Source organism: Esox lucius, chromosome 21, assembly GCF_011004845.1.
Source record: "Esox lucius isolate fEsoLuc1 chromosome 21, fEsoLuc1.pri, whole genome shotgun sequence".
NCBI lineage: Eukaryota > Metazoa > Chordata > Actinopteri > Esociformes > Esocidae > Esox > Esox lucius.
In genome coordinates, this window is record NC_047589.1 from 28815674 (window position 1) to 28829763 (window position 14090).

At 48.4% G+C, this 14090-nt stretch overlaps 1 protein-coding gene across 1 annotated transcript in view; it reads left to right on the forward strand.

The window, feature by feature from the left end:
- Positions 1-14090, forward strand: part of prex2 (phosphatidylinositol-3,4,5-trisphosphate-dependent Rac exchange factor 2) — a 135114-nt gene that overhangs the window by 66280 nt on the left and 54744 nt on the right. The window contains exons 19-25 of the mRNA XM_034289308.1: positions 947-1032; positions 2992-3128; positions 4115-4229; positions 4868-5052; positions 6525-6686; positions 11173-11395; positions 11914-12121. Of these exons, the coding sequence (XP_034145199.1) occupies positions 947-1032; positions 2992-3128; positions 4115-4229; positions 4868-5052; positions 6525-6686; positions 11173-11395; positions 11914-12121 (1116 nt within the window). The remainder of the gene's footprint in view (positions 1-946; positions 1033-2991; positions 3129-4114; positions 4230-4867; positions 5053-6524; positions 6687-11172; positions 11396-11913; positions 12122-14090) is intronic.

The following is a 14090-nucleotide window of genomic DNA, read 5'->3' on the forward strand; positions in this document are numbered from 1 at the left end:
TTGGGATGGGGGAGTCACAGTCATAGAGAGTAAGTCTGACTGGGGATGGGGGAGTCACAGTCATAGAGAGTAAGTCTGACTGGGGATGGGGGAGTCACAGTCATAGAGAGTAAGTCTGACTGGGGATGGGGGAGTCACAGTCATAGAGAGTAAGTCTGACTGGGGATGGGGGAGTCACAGTCATAGAGAGTAAGTCTGACTGGGGATGGGGGAGTCACAGTCATAGAGAGTAAGTCTGACTGGGGATGGGGGAGTCACAGTCATATAGAGTAAGTCTGACTGGGGATGGGGGAGTCACAGTCATAGAGAGTAAGTCTGACTGGGGATGGGGGAGTCACAGTCAGAGAGAGTAAGTCTGACTGGGGATGGGGGAGTCACAGTCATAGAGAGTAAGTCTGACTGGGGATGGGGGAGTCACAGTCATAGAGAGTAAGTCTGACTGGGGATGGGGGAGTCACAGTCATAGAGAGTAAGTCTGACTGGGGATGGGGGAGTTACAGTCATATAGAGTAAGTCTGACTGGGGATGGGGGAGTCACAGTCATAGAGCGTAAGTCTGACTGGGGATGGGGGAGTCACAGTCATAGAGAGTAAGTCTGACTTGGGATGGGGGAGTCACAGTCATATAGAGTAAGTCTGACTGGGGATGGGGGAGTTACAGTCATATAGAGTAAGTCTGACTGGGGATGGGGGAGTCACAGTCATAGAGAGTAAGTCTGACTTGGGATGGGGGAGTCACAGTCATATAGAGTAAGTCTGACTGGGGATGGGGGAGTTACAGTCATATAGAGTAAGTCTGACTGGGGATGGGGGAGTCACAGTCATAGAGAGTAAGTCTGACTGGGGATGGGGGAGTCTCAAACTCTAATACATATTCTCGGTGGGTTATCTGATATTTCAAATATATGACTATATGAATATATGAATATGTATTCCTCCTGGATCAGGACGGTGAAGATCCCTGACTCCGCTGACGGCCTGGGCTTCCAAATCAGAGGTTTTGGCCCTTCTGTGGTACACGCTGTAGGCAGAGGTAAAGGTCACACAACCCTAACACTAATACAACCCCTAAAGACTGATTGACTGGCTGGCCTGGCTGTCTGGCCTCACTGTCTGGCTGACTGACTGACTGAGTGTGTCCATTAAACCATGTTCTTGGGGTGACTCCATTGCCCTCTGCTCTTCCCTCTTGGTTGTTTCTCTACTGAGAGGGGGAAGTCACCAAGTCCTCCCCCACTCACTTCTCCCACCTCTCTCCTCTCTCGGTCTCTGAGCCTCTTTAAAGCGCCACTATCAGTGCCGGCGGTAGATAGGGTTCCAATTGACAAACAATCCGGCCTGTCTGGTTGTTCTCTCGAGAATCAATGGTTGTTTTTCTTCCTGAAGCTAAAATATTCAACAATCCAGACAGAGCTCTGAATGGTCCTGTAAGTTGGATGCCAAATCGCTTTTGTTGAACATGTTGTGTTATCCCCAAGGTATTTCTGTCAAGGCACAGTCTGTCTCCCTGTGGTGTGTGTTTAGTAGTGAATAATTTGAATTATTATCTGGTCACTGTCCTGCTGTAGTCTGGGGGGCAGGTGAGGGAGGGGGGTCTGCAGGTCACTGCGCACCCACGGGAAGTAGGGGTGCTGGAAATGCCACAGTTTTTCTTTGGTCCCCACGCTAACGGTTTCCATTGTGAGTCACGCTGAAGAGATGTGCTGCATTTCCGAGACATGCGCAATCCCCCACCCCAAGGTTCCCCCCACCCCCTGGATCCCCCCACCCCAAGGATCCCCCCACCCCAAGGTTCCCCCCACCCCAAGGATCCCCCCACCCCAAGGTTCCCCCCACCCCAAGGTTCCCCCCACCCCAAGGATCCCCCCACCCCAAGGTTCCCCCCACCCCCTGGATCACCCTACCCCAAGGATCCCCCCACCCCAAGGTTCCCCCCACCCCCTGGATCCCCCTACCCCAAGGATCCCCCCACCCCAAGGTTCCCCCCCACCCTGAGGACCCCCCTCCCCACCGATCAATGAAAGTTGGACATGAGAAGTGTGGTTAGGCACTCTGGCCGCTTGGCCTCCTGCACCGTTCCTCTCTGGCTGATTAAACTGTTTGTATTACTTTGGATGACCTCATGTCTGCTGAAGGGAATATGGTTTTAAGGGAAAGTGCAGACTAAGCACTTCTTTACCCCTGTATGCCGAAAAGCAATTCCTGGAGGGTGATATTAAGACCTGCTCATATGTGGTGTGTGTTTAAAAAGGATTACTAGAACACATAGGGAATAATTAATTTCTCTCTCCCTAACACACACACTCATGCATGCACACACACACACACACACATTCAATTGCACTTCCATCTGAGGTGCTGCATATTTTTTTGTCTGAATGAAATACCGTCTACATTTTCTGGAGTGCTTGCATGACCAATCAACCCCAGATACCAGTAAACACAGGCACAGCCAATCAACCCCAGATCCCAGTAAACACAGGCATGACCAATCAACCTCAGACAGCCTGTGTTTACTGGTATCTGGGGTTGATTGGCTGTGCCTGTGTTTACTGGGATCTGGGGTTGATTGGCTGTGCCTGTGGCCTGGTTAATGTCATCTGAAGAGTGTCGGGAGCCTCTAAAGAATTGTTTACAGTCAATACCCATCAGACCATGTTTTTCTGTCTGTCTGTCTACATGTCTTTATGTCTGTCTGTCTGTCTAACCCCTACGTTTGTGTGTGTGTATGTGTGTGTGTGTGTTTGTGTGTGTGTTTGTGTGTGTGTATGCGTGTGTGTGTGTATGTGTGTGTGTGTTTGTGTGAATGTGTGTGAATGTGTGTGTATGTATGTGTGTGTGTGTATGCGTGTGTGTATGTGTGTGTGTTTGTGTGAATGTGTGTGAATGTGTGTGTATGTATGTGTGTGTGTGTATGCGTGTGTGTTTGTGTGAATGTGTGTGAATGTGTGTGTATGTATGTGTGTGTGTGTATGTGTGTGTGTTCCTGTAGGTACGGTGGCAGCTGTTGCTGGTCTCCACCCTGGACAGTGTATCATCAAGGTGAATAACATCAATGTCAGCAAGGAGAGCCACGCCAGTGTCATCGCCCATGTCACCGCCTGCAGGAAATACAAAAGACCCACTCAGGTAGTTACACAGAGGAGGAGAAATGGAGGAGGAGAAGAAGAAGTATGGATAGAAGGAGGGAGAGGAGGAGGAGAGGAGAAGGGAGAGGAGGAGGAGAAATGGAGGAGGAGAAGGAGAAGTAGGGAGAGGAGGAGGAGAAGGAGGGAGAGGAGGAGTATTAGTTTACCTCAGGCTTTGCCTGGGAGTACAAACATGGTGGGCCAACAATGTATCCAAACAACTTTAAGTTGCATATTAACTTATTTTAATTAAATGTGTGTACAAAAACAATGTGTTTTACAGAAGGACAGTATTAAATGGGTGTATAACAACAGTGTGTTTTACAGCAGGACAGTATTAAATGGGTGTATAACAACAGTGTGTTTTACAGCAGGACATTATTAAACGGGTGTATAACAACAGTGTGTTTTACAGCAGGACTTTATTAAACGGGTGTATAACAACAGTGTGTTTTACAGCAGGACAGTATTAAATGGGTGTACAACAACTGTGTGTTTTACAGCAGGACAGTATTAAATGGGTGTATAACAACAGTGTGTTTTACAGCAGGACAGTATTAAATGGGTGTATAACAACAGTGTGTTTTACAGCAGGACAGTATTAAATGGGTGTACAACAACTGTGTGTTTTACAGCAGGACAGTATTAAATGGGTGTATAACAACAGTGTGTTTTACAACAGGACAGTATTTAATAGGTGTATAACAACAGTGTGTTTTACAGCAGGACAGTATTAAATGGGTGTACAACAACTGTGTGTTTTACAGCAGGACAGTATTAAATGGGTGTATAACAACAGTGTGTTTTACAGCAGGACAGTATTAAATGGGTGTATAACAACAGTGTGTTTTACAGCAGGACAGTATTAAATGGGTGTACAACAACTGTGTGTTTTACAGCAGGACAGTATTAAATGGGTGTATAACAACAGTGTGTTTTACAGCAGGACAGTATTAAATGGGTGTATAACAACAGTGTGTTTTACAGCAGGACAGTATTAAATGGGTGTATAACAACAGTGAGAGTGCCCAAGAGGACCAGGGAAGGAACCAAAAACAGAGTTCTGAGGAGAATGGAGATGGTTTCCAGTGTAAAGTCGAAGGTAAGATATTCATACATTCATACACTACCAAACTGGAAGGGCTCAGTCAACACACACTCACAAACCCCAATTCTCCTGTATGTCACTTAATGACCAGACTTGTCAACACCTAGGTCAGGCATTGTTTAACCATTCTTTTTTACAGAGCTTTTCAAACTCTCAAGTTTCTTGGGGCAACAGCAATCTTAAGACCTCAAATCTTGGATTGAATTCAGGTCGAGGTTCTGACTGGGCCACTCAAGGACATTTACCTTTCTATCCATTAGCTGTCCCACTATCTATTGGTCTGTGTTTCCAAAGATGCAGACCCCTGAATGCCTCACTCATCTGGCTCTGCAGGCAGCCTCAAGCAGACAGTGTCTGTCTCCAAATGACCCCCACGATGATCCCAAGGAGGGGGCCGTGTAATGTGCAGTATGGCCGTACCTCTGCACTCGTGTCACATGCGTGTTGTTAATTATTCGACTTCATCAAAATAGGCGGTGTTAAAAACGCTATGCATCCTGTCGTAGATCCGGCAGTTGTAAAGTGACGTGGACGGGTTTAGAGAGGCGGTGCCTCATTTGGTAGGGGTCAACGTCTTACTGTGAAGTATCGTGTTAACACCCCGACTGTGTGTTTTCTGCCTCCCCGCTCAGAGGTGATGGATAAGTTCAACACCCTGGCCATCATGGACGGGAAGAAGGACCACGTGAGTCTGACGGTGGACAACGTCCACCTGGAGTACGGCGTGGTTTACGAGTACGACAGCACCGCCGGCACCAAGTGCCGGGTCCTGGAGAAGATGGTGGAGCCCAAAGGCTTCTTCAGTCTCGCCGCCAAGGTACCGCTTGTGGACGTCTGGATGGGCGTGGTCAAAGGGCACTCCACCGCAACAATTGAATTGCCATGGATACGTGTTGGGGAAAGATTCCAAATTAGACTTTTAGAATTTCTAGTTGACACTTTGTTGAGGTGGAAGTCTGAGAAAGCCTTGAACGTCCAGTCAACTGAAGACGACTTTCACCACCACCACTGACTTCTGTATGTTGACTAATCCCCCATCTTTATATGAACAGCATGTGGCCTGTAGCAGCCTAAACCTGACTAAGGACTAACTTATGTTATACAGCAAATATAGTGAAATATATCTAAATGAGTGTCTCTCTGTTTCAAAAGATCAGTGTCCCCTCAAACCCCTGCAGTATGGTGATAGGACACTTAGTCTTCGTAACAGCATCTTGTAATACACATGGTTGTCTGCTCCACCTCATGTTGTCAGCAGCAGGGCCGCCTCTATAGGCACCAATCAGTGTAGCAATCTTAAACTGGTATTGATGCGAGTTTTCTGATGTGCAGCGTGGGGTGACTGGCCTTCCAACGCCTGAGCAGAGAGAATCTGTTCTGAAAGACTCTTAATTTGTGTCCCGCAGCATAAAACATATGAATTATTACTCGTAGAGGTTAATCTATTGTTTGTGGTGGTCAAATCAAGTGAATTTTACTAGCTTTTGAAACCTTGAATACACTGAAATGTTTGGAATGTCCAGGGTTGCGGGATTCTTTGAGTCCAGCTGTGACTGCTGAGATATGGGATGCTTGGAGAAACAGATTGACAGCCGTGTTAGCTCCTGTGGCTTGTGGCTAAATCCTCTGATCTGATCTGAGGGGTGCTGTGAGGACTGCTGTGATAGAAGTGGCTTTATCGGACTGGTCCTCATCGATTGGGTCAGAGACAAGTTAACACAGTGATCTCTCAGTGGGCGCTTTGGAATAACTTCACAGTAGAGATGAAACAGTATTAGAGCTTTGTCATTGGTTAATGGCCAAGTGTCGTGGAGGCCACTGGAACAGTTTTGAGGCATCGTGATTCAATTAAGAAAACAAGAAGTTTGATCCAGGCCAAGTCAAGAAAATATATTGAATATTGAAATGTTGTCTGCTCCCCTGTAAAAAATAAAAAACGTTTTTGTACTAACGTTTCCCCAATAGTCCAGGGCTGACTCTGGGTAACGCTTTGTATGTATTTGCATGAGGAAGTTGCTATCTAGCATTACCACAATTGCTGGAAGTCAGTGGGAACAGCTAGCATGATTCTCCATGAGACTTCCAATTATTGTTTTAAGCTAGTAAGCATTTTCTTTTTGCTTTCCTTTCGCTTACCTTTAATAATTTTGCATTAGAATGTAATGATATGGTGATGGTATGGTGTAGTTTGCACCCCATAGAATGTAACGATATGGTGAAGGTATGGTGTAGTTTGCAATTGATTGGCTGCATTCTCTGTATCCTTTGCCCTTTAACCTGGACGGGCAGATTTTGGAGGCCCTGGCGCACGATGATGACATGCTGGTTCAGATGTGTACCAGACTGAGCTCCAGCCGGGATGTAATCCCCGAGGACCTGAAGGCCCCCTTCAGCACCATGTGTGGAGACAGGGTTGAGCACATCAACAGGCGCAGCACCAACTACAGAAAGGTACTGTGTGCGTGGATGTTTAGGAGTCTGTCTGTCTCCAGGAGTCTGTCTGTCTCCAGGAGTCTGTCTGTCTCCAGGAGTCTGTCTGTCTGTCTCCAGGTGTCTGTCTGTCTCCAGGAGTCTGTCTGTCTGTCTCCAGGTGTCTGTTTGTCTCCAGGAGTCTGTCTGTCTGTCTCCAGGTGTCTGTCTGTCTCCAGGAGTCTGTCTGTCTGTCTCCAGGTGTCTGTCTGTCTCCAGGAGTCTGTCTGTCTGTCTCCAGGTGTCTGTCTGTCTCCAGGAGTCTGTCTGTCTGTCTCCAGGTGTCTGTCTGTCTCCGGGAGTCTGTCTGTCTGTCTCCGGGAGTCTGTCTGTCTGTCTCCAGGTGTCTGTCTGTCTCCAGGAGTCTGTCTGTCTGTCTCCAGGTGTCTGTCTGTCTCCGGGAGTCTGTCTGTCTGTCTCCGGGAGTCTGTCTGTCTGTCTCCAGGTGTATGTCTTTCTCCAGGTGTCTGTCTGTCTCCAGGTGTCTGTCTGTCTCCAGGTGTCGTGTCTGTGTGTGTATGTGAATGTTTTATATTAGTTATTTAGTCGATTGACCTGGCTTTTCCAGAGTGACTTGGTCAAACAACCTGAAAGACCAAAATGTTGACTTCAGGCAGTCCCCCAACTGATCAATCAGCTGATCAATCACTTCAGCAGAAGCAGCGCTGCTTAACACTGATGCTGGGAAGGGGGTGGCGGGGTTTCCCCTGATGTTGGGATGAGGGTGGCAGGGTTAACCCTGATGTTGGGATGAGGGTGGCAGGGTTAACCCTGATGTTGGGATGAGGGTGGCAGGGTTAACCCTGATGTTGGGATGAGGGTGGCAGGGTTAACCCTGATGTTGGGATGAGGGTGGCAGGGTTTACCCTGATGTTGGGATGAGGGTGGCAGGGTTAACCCTGATGTTGGGATGAGGGTGGCAGGGTTAACCCTGATGTTGGGATGAGGGTGGCAGGGTTTACCCTGATGTTGGGATGAGGGTGGCAGGGTTAACCCTGATGTTGGGATGAGGGTGGCAGGGTTAACCCTGATGTTGGGATGAGGGTGGCAGGGTTAACCCTGATGTTGGGATGAGGGTGGCAGGGTTAACCCTGATGTTGGGATGAGGGTGGCAGGGTTAACCCTGATGTTGGGATGAGGGTGGCAGGGTTAACCCTGATGTTGGGATGAGGGTGGCAGGGTTAACCCTGATGTTGGGATGAGGGTGGCAGGGTTAACCCTGATGTTGGGATGAGGGTGGCAGGGTTAACCCTGATTTTGACATGAACAGTGGTACCTAAATGATACAGACGTTCTGCTCTCCTTAACTCTGACAGAAGGTGTCCCAAATTGCACCCTATTCCTTATGTAGTGTCTGCTTTTTTTTCTTTGGACATTTTCCCACAGATTCGCAGTCCCAGATTAAGCCTAGTTCTGGACTTAATGTCAATGGAAAATCCCTATGGGGACTTGCTTTCAGTCCATGCCTAGTCGTAATCTGTGTCCAGGATACCGCCACTTTGTGCTTTATTAGACAGGAAAGTGGCGGATGGTTCAGTACATGCTCCAGAGACGGTGGCTGAGACCGCGCCAGACCGCCATATTATAAACCAAAATGCAGTCCTACATCAACAAGATGGAGTACTTTGCTGTGCTGAAATGTAACCAAATATTGACCCTCAACAGAGGTCCGCATAATGTTTAGGCAAGCGTGTCTGTGTGTGTTTGCACAAGGGCATGCTAGTTTTTACGTGTTAGGGACAATTATCCCAAGAGAGATAAAAAGAGGGAAAGAATGAGAGAGGGTTGAAAAAAGATAGAAATCAAGAGGGATAGAGAAAGAGAGGGAGGGAGAAATAAATAGATTGTATGAGTCAGAGATAGGAGAAAGTGATCGGATAGAGAGATCGGAGAGAGAGAGGTGAACTCTAAAATGTGTGATTGTCCCTTTTGACACATCCTTGGATAAATCATAGTTTTATATAAATACAACTGTTCATTCAGACTGCTGGATTATCTCCCTATTGAACAGGGAACATTCCAGAGAGGGGGGAGGAAAGGAGGCAAAGGGAGCCAGGGGGACTGAAGGAGAGAGAGGGAGGGGGAGATTAAAGGACGCAGAGAGCTAGTGGGAGAGAAAACAGCGAGATTGTTAGAGACAGGAGGAGACAGAGAGGAAGAGAGCATGGGGTCGACAGAGACCGTGAGGAGGAGAGTGTGTGGATGACAGAGTGAGACAGTGTGGAGGAGAGTGTGTGGATGACAGAGTGAGACAGTGTGGAGGAGAGTGGGTGGATGACAGAGTGAGACAGTGTGGAGGAGAGTGTGTGGATGACAGAGTGAGACAGTGTGGAGGAGAGTGTGTGGATGACAGAGTGAGACAGTGTGGAGGAGAGTGTGTGGATGACAGAGTGAGACAGTGAGGAGGAGAGTGTGTGGATGACAGAGTGAGACAGTGAGGAGGAGAGTGTGTGGATGACAGAGTGAGACAGTGAGGAGGAGAGTGTGTGGATGACAGAGTGAGACAGTGTGGACGGGAGTGTGTGGATGACAGAGTGAGTGGATGACAGAGTGAGACAGTGAGGAGGAGAGTGTGTGGATGACAGAGTGAGACAGTGTGGAGGAGAGTGTGTGGATGACAGAGTGAGACAGTGAGGAGGAGAGTGTGTGGATGACAGAGTGAGACAGTGTGGAGGAGAGTGTGTGGATGACAGAGTGAGTGGATGACAGAGTGATACAGTGAGGAGGAGAGTGTATGGATGACAGAGTGAGACAGTGTGGAGGAGAGTGTGTGGATGACAGAGTGAGACAGTGAGGAGGAGAGTGTGTGGATGACAGAGAGACAGGGAAGAGGAGAGTGTGGGGCTGAGAGAGAGAGACAGGGAGGAGGAGAGTGTGGGGCTGAGAGAGTGAGACAATATGGAGGACAATGTGGGGCTGAGAGAGTGAGAGACATGGAGAGAGTGTGAGGCTGAGAGTGAGAGACGGAGGAGGAGGAGAGCGTGCAATGTAGGCCCCATGACAGAGTCTTTGAGTAAAGTGTAACCAAATGTTCTTGGAGCGATGAACACACCCCTCGCCCTATGCTTCAGTTTTCATTGGAATCAGACCCACAGGCACCTCGCATTTTACCCAGAGATGCTATCCGTCAGTCAACCAGTTGGATCCCAGCCTGGCGGCCCTCACAGTGGAGGGCTGGTCTGGTCATAGAGCACAGCTCTGTGTTCCACACTCGCGTAAGTAGAAACAGGATCTGTGTCCTAAATGACATCCCCGTTTTCTGTACACTGGCCTGTTTTCGACCAGCGTCACAGGGAGTGAGTGTGAACCCAGGACGCCGCGGGGGACACACTCACGCATAAGAACATGGATTACGAGGCAGCCCGGGGGGAGGTTTATTGTCATTTAAACAGTGTATCATGTGTATTGTCAGGGTTCTGCATCTGACAGAACACATCTGTTTTCATAAGCACTTCTGTTTGGAGACCGATGATACGTAACACCTAGTGGATCTGCGCGCCATGTGCTAGCACTGTATGGATGTTGCTGAATGACAGGCCTCACCTGAAACACACACAACCATTGGGGGTGGCAGATTGGAGGTGGCAGATTGGGGGTGGCAGATTGGGGTGGCAGTTTGGGGGTGGCTGATTGGGGGTGGCAGATTGGGGTGGCAGTTTGGGGTGGCAGTTTGGGGGTGGCTGATTGGGGGTGGCTGATTGGGGGTGGCAGATTGGGGTGTCAGATTGGGGGTGTCAGATTGGGGGTGTCAGGTTGGTGTTTCAGATTGTGGGTGTCAGATTGGGGGTGTCAGATTGGTGTTTCAGATTGGGGGTGACTGATTGGGTGTGGCTGATTGGGGGTAGCAGATTAGCTAGCGGGGTAGAGCAGCTGACCAGGAACTAACACCTTGCTACAGTAGATTTAATCCCTGTTGTGTAACATTGAAAAAACATTATCCTGTTAGTTGCTATGTACAAGAGATTCTGCTGAATGACAAATGGAGATCGTTTCTGAAACCATAGAAATAAAGGTTACAGTCAGAGGTTTGGGAATTGATAAACGCGTCTAGATATAGAAGAATTAGAATAACTAATACTGATGTCCCTCTTTGAAACATGTCAGCACAGACCGAGACCCATGACTCCTCTGTGTGTGGAAAGTTGGTGTATGGCTGACGTGGTTATGAGTGAGCTGATTAATGATGTTTGGTTCCAGAGTTCCTCACACGTATAAATACTCCTCAGATAAACAGGCTCTAAGTCTGCTTCCTGTGTCCAGCCTTGATGAATGACTTAAACATTGACCGTACATAACAAGAGGGTTAAGGTTTACTGGCCTGTGGGTTCTTGCTTGGATGCAGCAAAAGCCTGCACCTACAGACTGAAAGAGCAACCATGTGTTTAAGTCTTGCCACTTTTCCTTCCTCTGCCTCTTCTTCCTCCTTCTGCTCTTGCTGTTCTTCCTCCTGCTCCTCCTCTTCCCACAGTTCTCGAGGGTGTTGAAGAATAGGGCTTGGCCCACCTTCAAGCAGGCCAAGAGTAAGGTTTCCCCGCTCCACAGCAGTGACTTCTGTCCCACCAACTGCCATGTGAATGTGATGGAGGTGTCGTACCCCAAAACCAGCACCTCCCTGGGCAGTGCCTTCGGGGTACAGTTGGACAACAGGAAAAGTTCCACCCTGGAGAGAGGAGGACGTAACAGGGAGCAAGGTGAGAGAATAACCCCCTGACCTCTAACCATGACCCTTAACCCTAACCCTGGAGAGAGGAGGACGTAACAGGGAGCAAGGTGAGAGAATAACCCCCTGACCTCTAACCATGACCCTTAACCCTAAGCCTGGAGAGAGGAGGATGTAACAGGGAGCAAGGTGAGAGAATAACCCCCTGACCTCTAACCATGACCCTTAACCCTAAGCCTGGAGAGAGGAGGACGTAACAGGGAGCAAGGTGAGAGAATAACCCCCTGACCTCTAACCATGACCCTTAACCCTAAGCCTGGAGAGAGGAGGACGTAACAGGGAGCAAGGTGAGAGAATAACCCCCTGACCTCTAACCATGACCCTTAACCCTAAGCCTGGAGTCAGTGGAGTAAAACTGGAGAGCAAGGTGTGGAGAGTTATTTGTTAGCTACATTTCGATCCTTGCTTTCTCCACTACAGAAAGCATGTTGCTTTAAAAATGAAAGGCTGTGTAAGTGGTTGACGGCCGAGCGGTTGGTTGTGTTTCAGGAAAGCAGAACCCCATGGTCTATGTACAACACACCATCACCAGCATGGCCGCTCCGTCAGGACACAGCCTCGGCCGCACCGAGGGTCACGGCCTGCGCTTTCTGCTCCGAGAGGGGGACCTGTTGACCCTGGACTCCTACCAGAAACTACTGGGCAAACTGAGCACCCTGGTGAAGGAGATGGAGTGCCACGCCGCACAGATACATGAGTGAGTGAACGACACACACACACACACATCCACATGCACTCAAACACCCACACACCTGTGTGAACATAAACACACATACACAAATGCGTACGTTCATTTTGTCACTAATGAGGTACTTTCTCATGCAATCACCGGATGTCATTCAAGCATGTGCGTGGTTCATAATTATATATGTTCATCTGCTCTGGAGAGGTCGACTGTTTAGTTTGTCTGATTTTATTTCCATTGTGATGTGTACTGCACGTATTGCGAAATTGGCTGGGCCTGGCAGATGGGGACTTTAATAAGAAGGAAACTGTGTTATTTGGAAAATTCAGCTAATATAGCACGCACACACAGACACACACACACACACACACACACACACCCTCATCCAAGCTATGTACAGCTCATTAGAGGTGTGTCTATAACTACAGGGTAGACAGACAAGGCTAATTTACTCTGACCTCTATGGGCCTTGGGGTAAATGTGTGTGTGTGGGTGTGTGGGGGAGATTGTGCGTGCATGTCAGTGCTTGTCTGTGGATTACCGAGACTATTGATCTGTCCTGTTAAGTCTGATAGCAATAGCACAGGACTGCCAGGTATGCATCTCCTGAAGCAGAAGGTCACTTTAAAGGAGATTATCTCAAATCTCCCTGTCTTGTCTGTCTGTCTGTCCCTCCTTCTCTTTCTGTCTTTTTCTCTCTTCATCTGCTACATAATACTGGGTTTACACTACATGATTCTGGCTCTGTTTTTTAGATTAGAGACAAAATCCCTTTGTTTAATGTGAGTCTGAGATGTAATCTGAAGGCCAACGATTGCGTCTAGACGTCTCGATATTTTCACCAGATCTGAAATGCTCTTCCGCTGAGAGAGGATGCATTGGTTTGTGTGAACAGACATCAGGTCAGTAGACAATGAGAGCTTGCTGGAGGAGAAGACTGTGAGGGGTCGGATGTAAAATATCAGCGAAAAGTCAACAGGTTGTGTTGACCCCAGCAGCAGCCAGGACACATTTTCTGGCCTGCATTTGAACCTTTTACCCCTTTGTGTCAAAGTTCCCAAGCAATGCTATTGAACTGAGAATGCAAACGCTAATCATACAGCCACATTGTTGTTTTGGCCAGACTGCGCTACCAGAAATATTATTTTTTACTTGTAAAACACTGCATTGCGATGTATGACCTGTTGCCTTGAGAACCTATGCCTTTCTCCCTGTGGGCCCCCCCCTTTCTCCCTGTGGGCCTCCCCCTATCCCTCTGTAGGCCTCCCCCTCAGCCTCCCTTTCTGCCCCTTTCTGCGTCTCTGGAAGTATCTGCAGGGTGTAGCTGATGTTGTCTCCTGTCTGTTTCTCTGTAACATATATTCATGAATTAAATCAGTCACATTTGGAACAAAGGAAACATTTATTTTGTTTCAATCAGCACTTCCTTCCCTCTGCCTCTCCAAAGTGGCGACAGATTTCCAACTTCCAGTATCGCTAGAGGAACGAAATGGGAATAGAGAGAGAATACATGAATAGGTATTTATTGCGTAAGTTCTGGGCAGTGACCACTGCAACCTTTGACCTTTTGTTTCAAGACTCCAGACAGAGATCTCACAGCTGTCCAAGGATGTGCCTGACAACGCGGTCTATACATCTCCTCTCTCCCCTCTCCCTCTCCCCTTCTCCCTCCCTTCCATGTTCCTCTTCTCTCCTCCTCTCCTCCTCCCCTCCTCCTAAGGGTCAAGCTGAGGTCACTATGTAGGGGATAGGGGGCAAGCTGGGGTCACTTTGTTGGGGATAAGGGTCAAGCTGAGGTCACTATGTAGGGGATAGGGGGCAAGCTGGGGTCACTTTGTTGGGGATAAGGGTCAAGCTGAGGTCACTATGTAGGGGATAAGGGGTCAAGTTGGGATCACAATGTAGGGGATAAGGGTCAAGCTGGGGTCGCTATGTAGGGGATAGGGGTCAAGCTGGGGTCACTATGTAGGGGATAGGGGGC